This window comes from Balaenoptera musculus, chromosome 2 (genome assembly GCF_009873245.2).
Source record: "Balaenoptera musculus isolate JJ_BM4_2016_0621 chromosome 2, mBalMus1.pri.v3, whole genome shotgun sequence".
NCBI lineage: Eukaryota > Metazoa > Chordata > Mammalia > Artiodactyla > Balaenopteridae > Balaenoptera > Balaenoptera musculus.
In genome coordinates this window covers 132477403-132494289 of record NC_045786.1, presented here as the reverse complement: position 1 = coordinate 132494289, position 16887 = coordinate 132477403, and the positions used below count along the sequence as shown (strand labels likewise).

The 16887-nt window shown below is 42.1% G+C and overlaps 1 protein-coding gene across 2 annotated transcripts in view; it reads left to right on the top strand.

Moving 5' to 3' along the window:
* The window catches only part of CCDC198 (coiled-coil domain containing 198), a 32305-nt gene extending 15668 nt beyond the window's left edge, over positions 1-16637 (top strand). The window contains exons 3-6 of one of the 2 annotated variants that reach the window (XM_036840134.1): positions 5453-5539; positions 6683-6781; positions 7558-7717; positions 14723-16637. In XM_036840134.1, the coding sequence (XP_036696029.1) occupies positions 5453-5539; positions 6683-6781; positions 7558-7717; positions 14723-14958 (582 nt within the window). In that variant the 3' untranslated portion in view covers positions 14959-16637. Of the gene's footprint in view, positions 1-5452; positions 5540-6679; positions 6782-7557; positions 7718-14722 lie in introns of both variants that reach the window. The other variant, XM_036840128.1, reaches the window with a different exon arrangement.
* Positions 16638-16887: the final 250 nt, after the last annotated feature.

The window sequence follows — 16887 nt, the reverse complement described above, 5'->3', positions numbered from 1 at the left end:
TGTATTGAGGTGCTCCTATGTTGGGTACATAAATATTCACAATTGTTTTATCTTCTTCTTGGATTGATGCCTTGATCATTATGTAGTGTCCTTGTCTCTTGTAATAGTCTTTATTTTAAAGTCTATTTTGTCTGATATGAGAATTGCTACTCCAGCTTTCTTCAGATTTCCATTTGCATAGAATATCTTATTCCACCTTTCACTTTCAGTCTGTATGTGTCTCTAGGTCTGAAGTGGGTCTCTTGTAGACAGCATATATATGCATCTTGTTTTTGTATCCATTCAGCCAGTCTGTGTCTTTTGGTTGGGGCATTTAATCCATTTACATTCAAGATTATTATCAATATGTATGTTCCTATTACCATTTTCTTAATTATTTTGGGTTTGTTTTTGTGGGTCTTTTTCTTCTCTTGTGCTTCCTGCCTAGAGAAGTTCCTTTAGCATTTCTTGTTAAGCTGGTTTGGTGGTGCTGAATTCTCTTAGCTTTTGCTTGTCTGTAAAGCTTTTAATTTCTCCATCAAATCTGAATGAGATCCTTGCTGGGTAGAGTAATCTTGGTTGTAGGTTTTTCCCTTTCATCACTTTAAATATATCCTGCCACTCCCTTCTGGCTTGCAGAGTTTCTGCTGAAAGATCAGCTGTTAACCTTATGGGGATTTCCTTGTATGTTATTTGTTGCTTTTCCCTTGCTGCTTTTAATATTTTTTCTTTGTATTTAATTTGTGGAAGTTTGATTAATATGTGTCTGGGCATGTTTCTCCTTGGATTTATCCTGTATGGGACTCTCTGCACTTCCTGGACTTGATTGACCACTTCATTTCCCATATTAGGTAAGTTTTCAACTATAATCTCTTCAAATATTTTCTGAGTCCCTTTCTTTTTCTCTTCTTCTTCTGGGACCCCTATAATTCAAATGTTGGTGCATTAAATGTTGTCCCAGAGGTCTCTGAGACTGTCCTCAACTCTTCTCATTCTTTTTTCTTTATTCTGCTCTGCAGTAGTTATTTCCACTAGTTTATCTTCCAGGTCACTTACCTGTTCTTCTGCCTCAGTTATTCTGCTATTGATTCCTTCTAGAGAATTTTTAATTTCATTTATTGTGTTGTTCATCATTGTTTGTTTGCTCTTTCATTCTTCTAGGACCTTGTTTAACGTTTCTTGTATTTTCTCCATTCTATTTCCAAGATTTTGGATCATCTTTACTATCATTACTCTGAATTCTTTTTCAGGTAGACTGCCTATTTCCTCTTCATTTATTTGGTCTGGTGGGTTTTTACCTTGCTCCTTCATCTGCTGCGTATTTCTCTGTCTTCTCATTTTGCTTAACTTACTGTGTATGGGGTCTCCTTTTCGCAGGCTGCACATTCTTAATCCCGTTGTTTTTGGTGTCTGCCCCCAGTGGGTAAGGTTGGTTCAGTGGCTTGTGTAGGCTTCCTGGTGGACTGGTGCCTGTGTTCTGATGGATGATGCTGGATTTTTTCTTTCTGGTGGGCAGGACCACGTCTAGTGGTGTGTTTTGGTTTGTCTGTGAACTTATTATGATTTTAGACAGCCTCTCTGCTAATGGGTGGGGTTGTGTTCCTGTCTTGCTAGTTGTTTGGCATAGGGTGTTCAACACTGTAGCTTGCTGGTCATTGAGTGGATCTGGGTCTTAGTGTTGAGACCGAGATCTCTGGGAGAGCTCTCACTGATTGATATTACGTGGAGCCAGGAGGTCTCTGGTGGTCCAGTGTCCTGAACTTGGCTCTCCCACCTCAGAGGCTCAGGCCTGACAGCCGGCCAGAGCACCAAGACCCTGTCAACCACACGGCTGCTAGTGTTGGAGGGTCTCCTGCAGAGGCGGGGGATGGCTGTGGCTCACTGCAGGGACAAGGACACTGGCAGCAGAAGTTCTGGGAAGTACTCCTTGGCATGAGCCCTCCCGGAGTCCACCATTAGCCTCAAGAACGAGCCTGTAGCTTCCAGTGCTGGATCACCTCAGGCCAAACAACCCTGTATTTTTTATATACATATATTCCCTCCTGCCAGGACATATCCCAGACCTATTGAATCTCAATCCCCAATGAATAGCCTAGGAATTTTTTTTTTTTAATTCCAGGAGATTCTGACGATAAACCAGGTTTAGAAACAAGTATGGAGAAAGGAACATGGGATTTGGAAGTGGACAGACCTGAGTTTGAATCCCAGAATCAACACTTTCTAGCTCTGCAAACTTGCACAACTCATTAACTCCTGTGAAACAGAGAATCACCATAATTATACACAGGGTTCACGTGGGGATTGAATGACATATTGTGAGCATGGCATGATGGACGGCAGTGGCTGCAAAGGCATATGGGCCTAATCACCAGAAAGAACCAAATCTTGAACCAAGTCCAGGGGACGGCACAAACACTTCCTTGTTCTCTCCTCAACTTGAAATCCCCCTCAGTCATTGCTGAGTCTTCCTCCCATAGGTTCCTGCATACCCCTTCCTCTTGGTCTCCCTCCCCCTTCCTTTTCTTCTCCATTCCTTCAGGGTTCTGACTTGATCAGCGGCTGCTTCCTGTGCCAGCAGATGTCATTTACCCTGCATCTTTAGGTTCTGCAGAGTTGAGAGACAGGACAACAAACAAACCTCTTTCTAGCTAATATTAATTACCTCTCATTACCTCATTGCTAAGTTATTATGTTAAAAAAAAAAATCCCTCACTTCCTCACCTGAGGTGAGAACAGGACAGAGAACCACTTCCTTCCACAAATGCAAATGGCCTGGCACATCTAACACAGAGATGAGTTCTTTCCCCTTTGTGTCTCCTGCCCATCTCCACATCCTTTGCCTTTCTTTCCTTCCTTGCCAGCTCAGCTTTGGGCTGCTCTACCAGAAAGGGCTGCTGGCTGTTCTCCCTAGAACAGCTCAGGCCCAGCCCAGGGACCAGGAAATTGTTCTACAGGGAAGGAGCAGGAGGCCCCAGTCATGCTCCCCCTTATGAGCGCTGGATGCTCGGCAGCCATTTTCCATGGTCTCTCCCTCTCTTTTCACTCTGGTCACCTTGAAGACCAAACTGGCTTCCAGGCCTACCCCTTGATAAGGCAACCAATCAGACTACAATCGAAAATACTTTCAAAATATATTAGGATTTGCTTGTAGTGTTGGACTAAGGCGGGTGTGGTGCTGACACTGGTTTCTGTGGCATGGTGTCCTCCTGGTTTTCCTCCCGCTTCTGAAGCAATCGTTGCTCCACCTCCTTGGCCAGCCCATCCCCATCCACCAGCTCTCAGTGCTGGAGCATCCTTGACTCTGCTCTTCTCACTCTGGACCTCATTCATCCTATGGTTTCAGTTATTCTCTACCCAGGGATGGTTCCCAAGCATGCATCTTCAGCACAGACCTCCCCTCTACATTCCACCCAAACGTGGCCCTCTTCCAGGATTCCCCATCTCAGCAAACGACGGCACTATCCATCCCTTGTATCTGGGTGTCATTTGGACATGTCACTCTCCTTCAATAACCATCATGAATCTTGCTTGGTCTGTTCTAAACATTTGTAGAGCCCATCAATTTCCACCCCATGAGCCCCCAGCCCATCATCTTTGTCTTCCTAAGTGCTCACCCACATCCATAATTGCTCTTCTTCAGTATAGTTCCCACACTGCAGCTCGAGTGATCATTTTTTTAAGCAAATGTAGTCATATCCCTACTCAGCTTAACATGTGTCAATGGCTGCCTCCTCCTCTTAAGAAGACAACGTCTTCATGATGCCCCATCAGGTCCTTCATGAGCTGGCCCCTGCCTACCTCTCCAGCCCCATGTGAGCCACTCTTCCTCTCACTCTCAACTGCAGCCAACTGACTTCTTGCAGTTCCTTCAAGAGATCATGCTCTCTCCTGCCTTGGGGCTATTGCCCATGTGATTCCCTCTGCCTGGAACTCCTCAGTCCCCTGAAAACTCCCAACCTTCCAACTGCTGCTAAAAAATTACTTCCTCAGGAAACTTTCTTGGACTGCCTCCTGACCCTTCTCTCCCTTGAATTAGTTTTCTAGGGCTGTGGTAACAGAGTATAATAACTGTGTGGCTTAAAAGAATAGAAATGTATCGTCTCACAGTTCTAGAAGCTACAAGTCCAAAGTCAAGGTGTTGGCAGGGATGGTTCCTTCTGAGGGCTATGTGGAAGAATCTGTCCCATGCCTGTCTCTTAGCTTCTGGTGGTTTGTTGACAATCTTTGGCATTCCTGGACATGTGAAAGCATCACCCCAATTGCTGCCTTTATCTTCACGTGGTATTCTCCCTGTGTGCATGTCTGCATCCAAACTTCCCCTTTTTATAAAGATACCAGACATATTGGATTGAGGGTCCACCCTATTCCAGTATGACCTCATCTTAACTAATTATATCTGCAAGGACCCTATTTCCCAATAAGGTCGCACTCTGAGGTACTGGGGGGAGGTGGTTTAGGGCTTCAACATATGAATTTGGGGGGAACATAATCCAGTTCATAAAACCCCTCATTTCCAAGGTGGAGTCCTCCAGTTATATCTTGTCATAGTCTTACCCCTCAGACTTTTTCTTCAAAGCCCCAATCGCAGTTTGTAATTATTCATCAAATAATCACACAAGCAAAAGTGTACTTGTTTCCCCATAGATCGTAAGCCCCATGAGGGACCATGCCCATTTTTGTTGAGCATTGCATCCCAATGCCTGGCTGGTAGCAGTCATTCAATAAGTAATCACTGAGTGAACAAATAAGTTCAGGTCCCTGATTGCATGTCAATGTGAAGAGACCAGCCCTTGTCTCCCAAGCCTACTCAGCCACTTCCTAGTGCTCCAAATTAAGTCATCTAAGACAGGTAGAGCTGGGGGCAAATCACTAGTTCATCAACTGCTGCCTAGTCTTAGTGACCGCTTGAAACTTCAGCATCACCTCCCCGATAAAGCCAAGGCCCTGCTGGAAAAATCCATGTCTAAGATTTGTTAGCACACTGCACTTTCATTGTCAATGTGCCTCATAAGCACCAGTGATTATTACTGAGGAGGCTGAGGGAGCTTCTCTGGAGAACCTAAAAATAGGTTACTTCCCTAAGGACCAGGATAGTTTAGCTGGGTGGTTAAGGGATAAATAAAGTAAAGGAGCTTTCTGGCACCTCTTTCATCTCTAATATTCTAAGACCCTTGTTGCTTGATAACTGTGGACATAGTCCCTCAATGCAGACAGAAAATGATTCTTAATCCTTTAACTCTCTGACCAATATTTAGATCAATGAGTCACTGGCAACAGTGCAAGAGAACACTGAAGAACCCAGATAGGTCAAAAAGCCTTTCACACAGATACAGCTGTAATCCTGTCGAAACTGCCTTCCCTGTGTGTTCTCATGAATACGTGCAGAGTGTTAAGATAGTTTAATATCTGGCTTTTATGTTTCATCATCTCATGGCATGAGGAATGCTGAATACTCTAAATGTTGGACTTCCAGAAGCTTGAACCCATTGACCTGCCACAAGTAATTACTTCTGAAAGGCTCCTGAGCCAGCAAGAAGCTGGGAGGACTCACAAAGCCAAGGTGAGCAGCAGCAAAACCTGGAGGGGGTGGGGAACTGGGGGGCTGGCAATCCTTTTCCTGTATTCCCCACCCAGAAGACCTCAAAGGCAAAGAGAGCTATTAAGTCATCCAGAGTTAGAACTTTCCAAAGCTATCCATTCTCTTCTGGGCCTGCTTCCAACTGGCGATTACTCTTGCCTCTCAGATGAACCCTGAGCCCTTCTCTGCTGCCTGGTGAAAACAGGGAGATGTAGATGAGAGACAGGAATTTTATGTGGAAATTGGTGATTCTAGAAGTGTTCAAATTTGTGAACACTTTCCTCCCCTGATTCATTTCAGAGTCATCTAGACGCTGCCATCCACAGATGACTGAGTTGATAAAAGATGTCCAGGTACTTTTAGATCCTCAAGGTCATGTTTGTGATACTGACAGTGCCCATAGAGATGGGCCCCTCCCTGAGGCTCATATCAGCCACCGCAGTCGATGTCCACAGGGCAACAGAACAGGGATCACTGAACACATTTGGCTGCAGGTCCCTTCCCCTTCCTGGCCACAGCAAGTGATGAATGAGGGTATATTCACTCCTGGCTGCCCTCATTAACTGTTCACATTGTCTCACTGGAGTTTATGATACACCAGGGGAGATCACCCAAGTCACAAATCAATTTTAAATCCTTCCTAAACTGCAGTGTACCAGGGCTTATAGTGGAATATGGGAGGAAACCCTACAGAAATAGGTTGGCCCCCCTCTGGTTTCATAGCCAGACAATTACTCAATGACAGAAGAAGCAGGGAGAGAGAAGCAGGTCTCATCAAACCAGAACACATTTCTGGGAAGATAGTTAAAGCAGCTGTTGACATGGGAAGTGATATCCTGTCAAAATGAGATATGGAAACATATTTCCATTCAAGGTTTGCAAAACTCTACAGGAACCTTAAAAACGATATGATACACATAGCAAATTTCCACTTCATTCACTGATAGCTTCACTAAGAACTGGTCGGGAAGCTGCAATGGTCCACCTCTGATGTCACAAGAGATCTCTATGGATTAAGACTGATGATTAAGATCTCACTCTGTTCCAAAAAGGATTTCAAGTTGTGGATTGCAGAGTCAGTAACTAATTACCCCATGCTAACGAGTGTGTCATCTTTCATAGCAGGAACTGGAAAAGAAGATGCAAACTCGAATGTATCCTTCTGGGAAAAGACAATATTTACATAAGATGCAAATGCTGGAAATGAACCGTAAAAGACAAGAGGTAAATATGAGAAGAAGAGGGTCATATTTACCAAATGTACTCTACATAATCACTGCCCTGGCACATGAATATAATTAAGCATTCATCTCCAGTCTTTACCTAGCATTTTAAATTTAGTCATTGGAGCCGAAGTTTCAACTACTGGGGTTGAGAAGAAGCAGGAAGATCCCCTTTGCTACCAACTCTGTTGAGTCTTTTCTCTGTTTTCCATCCTCTCAAGGATGTATCCACGTCTCAAGTCTCCCTTTTTTTAACTGTTGCTTCTATGACATTCTGGCTCCAGCAGGAAAATGAGGTTAATTTTTCTTGGTTTAGTAAAAAGGAAGAGGGGGGTGAGTTGGTCTGTATTTTGATACCTAGGCGTCTCTCTATAATTTAAGCCATAGAATCATTTTATAAGCAAGATCTCTTGTAACAAACCCCTTTACAGTAATGTCTCCTGTAAATGTCATAACCCAAATTCCTCACTCTAGTGAATAAGCCTGAAGTCCCTGTCTTCTGCAAAATTCCAAATATATCAGCTAGCCTATGGTGAAATGGTTTTACAAAGGTCCTCGCTGTTTTGAGATTATAGGCATGATCCCCTTTCTCCTAACAAACCTGCACGTGAAGAAAGTTTCCATACCTTCTAACAGGAAAACAGAGAACCGTGTTCTGTTTAGGGGACCACAGATGTCTACAGATAAGCACACAATTTGCAAAGTAGCTGATCTGTTGACCTACTCTGGTGAAAGTAGCTTGAGGGGAGAATACTGTTTATAGCTGATCAATTTCAGGCCCAAGTGGAATTGAAGACAAGTCTTCACAAGGAGGCAAGAACTAATAAGCAGAAACAGAGGGACCATAAAGTCAAGAAAATCCTTCAAAGTATCCCAAGAAATGATGACGATGACTTTCTAACCTTGCTGCCTGATGAAACCTTGAACAGAAGTCCAGGTGAGGCACGTAATTTTTTTAGTAAAATATTTCAAGCATTTTAAAAACTTCATCAGATAAACTTCTGATGTGGAGTGGGGAAGGACAGAGCTGCCCTCGGGTTCCTGTTGATATTTTACTTCCTGGAATATAATGGGCCTGCTGTCATGTAGTTTTGGATGGCCGGGAAGAAAAGACAGAAGCTTCAGCACTGTGGTGAGATGACTCTTTGTAGAAATGTACGGTACTTTACATGCATGATTGCAATCCTTGCACCATCCCTATGAGGAGAAAAGGCAAAAGGGCCTCATCTTGTGGTTAGAGAGTGAAGCACGTGGAGATACATTAAACAGCAAACTGGTATCCGCTGGTCTGGTGCCACATGCAAACACTCTCTCCCCACCCACGCGTTCCCCTGCAGCCCTCTTTGGCTCGCTCAGAACGTCTAAAACTGAATCCAGCATCACTGTCCTCTCCAGGCTTGCTCATGCTGCCTCTGCTATCTCAGTGGGTATGGCCTCCCTGTTCTCTGTCACTCGGCCGGAGACCTAGCGCCTTTCCAGCCCTGATGTTCCCTCTCCTAGCAGATGGTCAGTCACAATGTCCTGCTGGTGTCACCTAGCGCTGAAAGCTTCCCCCCTCCCCCATTCCCCACACCACCCTTAGGGCGGCATGTCACCCCAGAGCTATTGCTACAGCCTCCCGACGGAAATCCTCCCTCAGGTCCTACCCTCCTTTCATCAACCCTCCACCTCGGTAGTCCTCAGTAGGGTCCCCAGACCACCAGCATTAACTGAGAACTAGTCAGGGCTCCAGCCAGAGTGACTGAATCAGAAACTGTAGGGATGGGGCCCAGCAATCTGAGTGTAACAACCCCTCACCCCCCCATGGTTCCAATGCCCCTAAAGTTGAAGAACCACTGCTCTACTTGGTAATCAAAGCGTTGCCCACAGACCAGCAGCATCTGTATCACCTGGGAGTTGATTAGAAATACAGAATTTCAGACCCCATCCCAGACCTACTGAATCAAGACCTGAATTTTATCAAAATCCCAAGATGATTCTCAAGCACAATAAAGTTCTAGAAGCACTGCGCTAATACCAGAATAATCTTATGAAATGCAAATCTGACCATATCACTCTCCTGCTGAAAAAAAAAAAAATCCTTCAGTGAGTCTCCTTGAGCCTGAGGACAAGGTATAACTCCTTGCCCTGATTCTCTAAGCCTTCAGGATCTAGCCTCTGCCTACCTTCCTGGCTTCGTCTCCTGCTATGATCACTCCCAGCCCACACACTGCAGTCAGGCCAGGTTGCTCAGGGCCTCAGATGGCTCTGTGATTTCCAACAGACATTTTGTTCATAAACTCTGTGTTGAGTTTCCCCATCAATTAGCGTCCCATTAAGTTTTCCCTGTCTGTACTCCCCCAGAGCAAACCCACCACTGCAAATGCATGGTATTGTTCACATACAGAGCTTACTGCGCTGTAGGCCAATCCCCCATTAGCAAGACTGACCAATTAGAGATCTACAGAAATGCTGGCCATGTCTCTGGAGGTCTTGAGCTTCTAAGATGCAAAGTTACCAGCTGAAAGAGACACTGCTCCTGCTCAGAGGAACGAGATGCTTAATCGATAAGTTAATTAAATAAGAAAAGGCTGAATAAATGAAAAATCTACTTGGAACATCTATTTAACCTATACTCCCACATCCCAGAATGAAATATGCTGCATAGTCACATAGAAAAACAACTTTTACCATTTAAAAATTATTGGCAAAACCACCAAGAAAGGTGCCTCAGTTAAAATTAGACACTTACAGTCATTGCTTGAGATCAGGCCAAAAAGAAACCCCAACATTTGGAAGATGCTCCAGATCTGGAGAGGCCAGGGGAGACTGAGGCACATGGAGAAGGGGGGTCTCCTCTGCTCTCCTGATACTTTTTTTTTAAATTAATTAATTAATTAATTTATTTATTTATTTATTTATTTATTTTTGGCTGTGTTGGATCTTCGCCTCTGTGCGAGGGCTTTCTCTAGTTGCGGCGAGCAGGGGCCACTCTTCATCGCGGTGCGCAGGCCTCTCACTATCGTGGCCTCTCTTGTTGCGGAGCACAGGCTCCAGACACGCAGGCTCAGTAGTTGTGGCTCATGGGCCCAGTTGCTCCGCGGCATGTGGGATCCTCCCAGACCAGGGCTCGAACCTGTGTCCCCTGCATTGGCAGGTGGATTCTCAACCACTGCACCACCAGGGAAGCCCCTCTCCTGATACTTTTTAAAGCTGTTTCATTTAGTTCCAGCTAAGGTTTCTTGAGTGCTTACTCTAAGCCAGACACCGTGGTCCACCCTTAACATGAATTATCGCATTTAAGCTTTACACAACCTATAAGACAGGAGTTACTATTAACCCCCATGTGACAGAGCCAGGATTCAAGGCCGGGTCTTTCTGATTCCAAAGGGTGCACTCCCACCCACCCCCTCATTTAGCCTCATCAGGACTCCAGCGACTCAGAGCTGTGTCCAGGACAACCTTGGGAAAGTCTGCAAATGTAGAGGTTATGACTCCTCCAACTTCTCTCTCAAGAGGTTTCCCTCTGCAAAGCCTTATAGACCTCACCACTCTGTAGGCATATGCTCAAGCAATGGTTCCTTTTTACGTGTTCCCAAGTAACATCTTTGATTTCCTTCTTTGTCTTCTAAAAGCAGTTCACTTTGCTTTCTCCTAAAAATGAAATGTCGCTAAGATCATAGACTTCCATGAGCATTCTGCTAGTTGGGTTCTGGTAATTAAGGTTCCTCTGTACCCAGCTCCTCTTATTTAAGGCTCTATTTGTCCATTTTTGTTCCCTCTTTTGGAAGGTAGGATGAGAGTTTCAGCTCTCTTGTGAGATAAAAATCAGTCTTAGTTTCTTGCTGCCTCTTTAAAATGAAATCACACATGCTTTACATATATTTTATAGATATTTACATAGTAAATTACATATATCTGTGTAATACATGATAATATATAACTTACACAAAGTGAACATCGCTCTTTTAGGTACACAATTCTATGAGTTTTAACATGTTAATGTGGCTCCTACACTTTCCAGAAGCCATATGAGTCTAGTGAGTAGAAAAAGCACTGGACTTGGAATCAAAGTCCTTTATTTGAGCCCTGACGGTACATTCACTAATTGTAAGCTCCATGGGAGCTAGGATCTTTTCTTGTTCCTAGAACAGTGCCTGGTACATAGTAGCCGCTCAATAAATATTAGCTATATATTTGTTCATATAGCTTTATTCTACAGAGAGATTATAGCTAACTTCCAGTTGTCTAACCTCTTTGAACCTCAGTTTCCACATCTATAAAATGGGAATAAAGCATTGTGTCTACCATGTAGAGTTTATATAAAATTCAAATGATGTGTGTAAAAGCACATATAAAATGTAAAGTATCATATGGATAGGGACAAAACTGAAGAAATATGGAACTGATGTCTTATAGTGAAAATAACTACCTGCTTCAGGGGAAGTGTCACTCCACATACATCATTTGAATGTCACCTTCACAACTCTAGTCTTATCTGGCCACTTGTACTATTATTTACTTAGTATTTTCCTTTAAGGTATCTTGCTTCGTTTTATTTTTATAATTTAGCCTTGTCTGTGAGAGACCTTAACTGGGACATTATGGGTTCGATATAGCGGTAATACATTTTTCTAAAACACATATTATAAAATACATAACCATCAAACATTTTTAATGTTTGGTATGATCCTTGTACTACCTAAAATCACTCCCTATTTTTCCCACACTGGCCTCTGTTTCTTTCCTCTCTCCCCAAATTAACTTTAAAGTAGGATACACTTTCCTCTACCCTGCTCACCCAAAACCCATTTAGGTTTTAAAGGTTGTGTTTTTCTTTTTTTATTTTTTCTTTAAGTCTAGCAACCATAAAGAATCAAACAGGGATTTATCAAAATGTAACAAGTAATAAGACATCTAGCTCAGAAGTTCTCAGACTTTAATGCTTAGTATACAAAACTTTGTATATAGTGCTTTGTGAGTGACTTAAGGGGTTTTCAAGGATAAAATTGAACATGTGACTTTTGCCTCACATACTAACTTTAGAGCTGAAATATCATAACACCAAGAGCGTAGTGAGAGTCAAGCTATTGCTAATATTACATTAGATCCCACCATTAACATTAGATCCCACCATCTCTTCCTGTTTCAAAGCTCCTGCCTCTAGTCCACAGAAAATCCCTGTTCTCAGTCTGAGTGATGCTTCTAATAGTTCTGGGCTCGTGTGTAGAGCAGAGATGATTGACACCCCCTGGCCCCAATGAATGAAGCCCTTCCCAGGTCCCAGTTACCAATACTTCCCACCTGCCAAAATTCTCTGATGGCTCACTTGTTCATTCCTTTACTTATTTACTCTTTCAACAGATACTGAACTGAGTAGATGTGGTACTTACACAATAGCACACACAATGAACAAAGGAAAGTCCAATGAGAGTATAACTGAGAGACCTAATAATCTGAGGAGTTGGACAGTTTCTGTGAGGAAAAGTTGAGACAGGAAGTAGCTGCATGAAGGGAGCGGGTGAGCACGTGAGCGTAAGGAACAGAGTCCTGGGACATCCAAAACTGTGATTGATCAGAGCATGTGCAAAAGCCCTTGAGTGGGAAGGAGCCTGACAGATTCCAGACACCAGATGGAGAAGAGACATTGAGATAGAGAATGACTGAAGATGGCTCTATAGGCACAGTCAGGGCCCAGTACACACAGGGTCTCATAAATCATGTCAAATAAAGACTTTGAACTCTATCTTAAGATCAATGGGAAGCCACTGAAAGGGCAAGTAAGTGAACTATTGGGTTTATATTTTAAATATTACTCTGTCTGAACTGTAGAGCATGGATGGGAGAGGAATGCAAGAGGATGTGGGGAGACAGGTGAGAAGTACATAGCAGTAGTGCAAGAGAGAGGTGGCGTCTGGACCAGCAGAGAAGGGTGACACTGAGGAGGGAGAGAAGGAGCCAGATATAAGATATTTAGGAGAGAGAATTGGCAGAATCTGGTGATGAATTACACATAGGTACGTGGAGAGAGTGAGGTGGCCAGGAGGATTCTTGAGTTTCTCCTGAAGAACTAGGCAGACGATGGAACAAAGTTAAGACCAAGTGCTGGACGAGGGTAACTGGGAGAAGAGGCAGGTTTAAGACAGAAAAAGAAGGTGGAGCTGACATATTGCCAGGAGACATCAAAGAGGAGGTGTCCAGTTGTACAAAAAATGTATCAGAGCTCAGGAGACAGATTAGGGCTGCAGAATAAATTAACTATAGTTTTCTGTTGGGGCTGTGTAAATAGACAATGCTAGTAAGTACAGTAACATTCAAGGGGAGAGCAGGGTAGCCCCTCAGTGAGGCAGAAAGGGAACTCGTGAGTCACAAGGCATGAATCCTCACATTGAAATGCTTGATGTTCTTTTGTAACCATATGCAACTTCAGATATCAAGGGCTTAAATAAAATATGCCTTAAGATTTGATAAACAACAATCATGAAAACAACGTCCATAAAGTTACAGCTGATTCCACCAGACTGAGGGGAAAATCTGGACTTTGACCCAGGATGATTTTCCAAGCTTGAAAATGGTGGTTAAGATTTTGTTTTCTTAAAAGCCACCTTCCTTGCATAAAGCCGTGTTGTTCTGAAGCACATTCTAAAAGGGCACTGGGTACTACTTAAATAAAAAGCTAAAGTAAAGACATACATGCACAAAATCCCACACCAAAAAATAAATTAAATCTCTTCCAAAAAAAAATAGAAGGTAAAATAAGTGCCTGACACTTTGAGCTCCCTAGTTCTGTATATCTGGCATCTGTGTCTCTGAAAAGCTCCATAGGTGATTCTGCTACGAAAGGCAGAGCTGATGTGAAGGTTAAGAAAAGTGTATAGTATGTGCCTAGCATGTAGTAGATGTTCAATAAGTAGCTCCAGGCAACATCACCTGTGCAATATTCTTGCCAAAACCACTTAACCTTAATTTAATCACAAGGAAACAATCAGAGAAGCCCGAATTTAGGGCCATTCTACCAAACGATTGACCTGAATGCTTTAAAATGTCAGTGTTAGGAAAAAAAGAAGATGATGAAGGTGGAAGAGGAGGAGGAAAAGAGCCAATGAGAGAGTTGGGGAGGGGGAAAGAAAGAGAGACAAAGGAGAAGAAGGGGGAGATGGGAGGGGGACAGGAGGGGAGGGGAGGGGAGGGGAAGGAGAAGAAGAGAGGGAGGGAAGGAAGGAAGGAAGGAAGGAAGGAAGGAAGGAAGGAAGGAAGGAAGGAAGGGGAAGAGAAGAAAGAAGAAACAGAGAGGAGAGTGTTCTTGAATTAAAGGAGACTAAGAGACAAGAACAGAAAATGCAACACATATTCCTAGATTGGATCCTGGATCTAAAAAATAAAACACAAACAGACAAACAAAAAGCCATTATAAAAGGCATTACTGGGACAATCGTGGATATCTGAATACAGACCGTATATTAGAAAACAATGTTGTCTCAATGTCATATATCTTAAGTGTAATAATTGTATTGTGGTTACATAGGAAAATTGCCCTTGTTCTTAGGAGACTTGTGGTGATGTATTTTGGGAGGAAGTGACTCTGCAACTAATTCTCAAATGGTTCAGCTGAAGGAAAGTGTGTGTGTGTACATATATGTATAAAACAGTATTGTGACAAAATGTTGTTGATGAGTTAGGGTATACAAGTGTGTACTGTGCCATTCTTGTGACTTTCAGAAGATTAAAAATAACAAGGAAAGCATTTTTAACGCTTACAGAAACACCAGTTGAAATCCTTTATATGTGTGTGTGTGTGTGTGTGTGTGTGTGTGTGTGTATATATATATATATATATTTTTTTTTTTTTTTTTTTAAAGAACACCAAGTAGATTATTTTGTGTTCCTAAAAACCTAAGCACTTAAACAAATATATCATTGTCAGGGGAAAAAATAAATTAAATGAACTTCTAATTCTTTGTAGAAAATACACAGAATGCAGAATTTCTGGAACAACAAGCAAGTAATGACTATTGTCCCCAGAAAATTGGCAAGTTGGAAACATGGCTCCGTGAACAAGAGGCTCGTGGACAGCTTCTCTGGGACAGTCCCAGCTCTGACTCAGATGAGTTGGGGAAAGTCGAGAAGAAACCACGAGCACTGGTGAGGACCAGGACAGAGAGAATTCCACTTTTTGATGAGTTTTTTGATCGAGAATAATAATACTATTCACTAACCTAGATACTGAGTGCATTGAAAGCTTACTTTCCTTTAAAAATTCTCCAAGGTAGTATATGAATTATTTTGAGGACACCAATTCACTTTCTTTTCATTTTGAAATCCTAAGATTAAGCATGTGAGACATATTGTTAATTGTACTACATAACTAACTGCCTCAAAACTTAGGGGCTTAAATAACAGCCACTTATTGTCCAACTTTTCTGTGGGTTGCTGGGCTCAGTTGGGTGGTTCTTCTGCTGGTCTCTTTTGAAGTTTTTCATGCTGTTGAAGCCAGATGGCAGCTAGGACTAGAGTCCTCTGAAGGCTCGACCAGGACACTGAGACAGCTGGACCTCGCCCCCTCTCTGTAACATCCCAGAGCCTCCTCATGTGGATTCCCCAAGTGCTCTCTCCTGCAGGGTAGTGAATTTGCTTTTATGTCAGACCAGGGCTCCCCAAAGCAAACATTCCCAGAGGAGGAAAAGCTGGCCATCCTCTTAAGTCTAATTCATGGAATGGGCCCCAAATCACTGCCCCACAACACACACTCGATTGGTTACTACAAGTCATAGGCCAGGTCACAGGCAGTGAAAAAGGGGCTACACAAGGCATCAATTCCAAAGTGTGGTCTACTGGGGTCCATCTCTGAGAGATGGCACCCCACTGTTTTAAAAGCAAATTATTTCTTATAAAACAAATAGATGAGAGTAAATTTGATAGAAATAAAAATGACTTTTTAAAGAAAGGTCACAGTGATGCTACAGTAGACAGTAAGTTCACTTAAGTCACTTTCCTGTGAGTTAGAAACTTGTTATCTCATAACAGAGAGGCTATAGGAAAAAGGTAAAATAACATCAAGTGTGGAAGGTCATTGTGAGTTAAAGCTCAAAATTAAATGAAGATCCCTTAGATTATGGTGTAGATCTTAGAACTCTTTAAAAGGAAACTTAGAAATGTTCAGTCCAAAAGTTATTATATTTACAAAATTTAGATTTTTTTTTTTTACCCTTCAAGCAATCTACTTTGTTCACATTTTACCAGTTACACGTACTTGTTTGTGTGTGTATTTAGTTCTGTGTAGTTTTATCACGTGCATAGATTCATGTGAGCAACCCCACAATCAGGTACAGAGAAGTTCAATCACAAGAATCCCTTGTGCTATCTACAGGGTCCCCTAAAGTTGATTTTTAGGCAATTTTAAGAACTTCTTTTGTATAAAATTTGACTCCACTTTTAGCATAACCTAAAAATATTTTTAAGCCATCCAGAAGCTTCTAAGAATTTAGTGAACTTTAAAACAAAGTAAAACAAAAATACCTTTTAAAGCCTTCCCTAGGAAACTTCCAAAAAGAAAATAATAGACACACCCCCTGAATTTGACATTCAGTGCATTCAGATCAGTCACTAAGAAGATAAAAAGACTGCTGTGTCAGGGGATGAACATTCATGTTTCTTCCAAGGACAGAGACAATTAATTAGGTCATCCCTGGGCATTTTTACTCCCAGTTCTTTGCAAGCAGTATTCTTACTTTTTCTTTGGTAGGTAAAAAGCATATTTCCTACAAAGGAATGCATAGATTGTTTGACCAGTCAGCCTGTTTGGAAAAGTAAGATCCTTTTTTTTTTTTTAATTGAAGTACAGTTGATTTGCAATGTTGTGTTAGTTTCAGGTGTACAGCACAGTGATTCAGTTATATATATATGTGTGTGTGTGTGTGTATATATATATATATATATATATATACACATGTATGTGTATACATATGTATGTGTATATATATATATATATATTCTTTTTCTGATTTTTTTCCCTTATAGGTTATTACAAAATATTGAATATAGTTTCCTGTGCTAGACAGTAGGTCCTTGTTGGTTATCTTTTTTTTTTTTTTTTTTTAATGTCTGAAACATTTATATTAACATATTTCC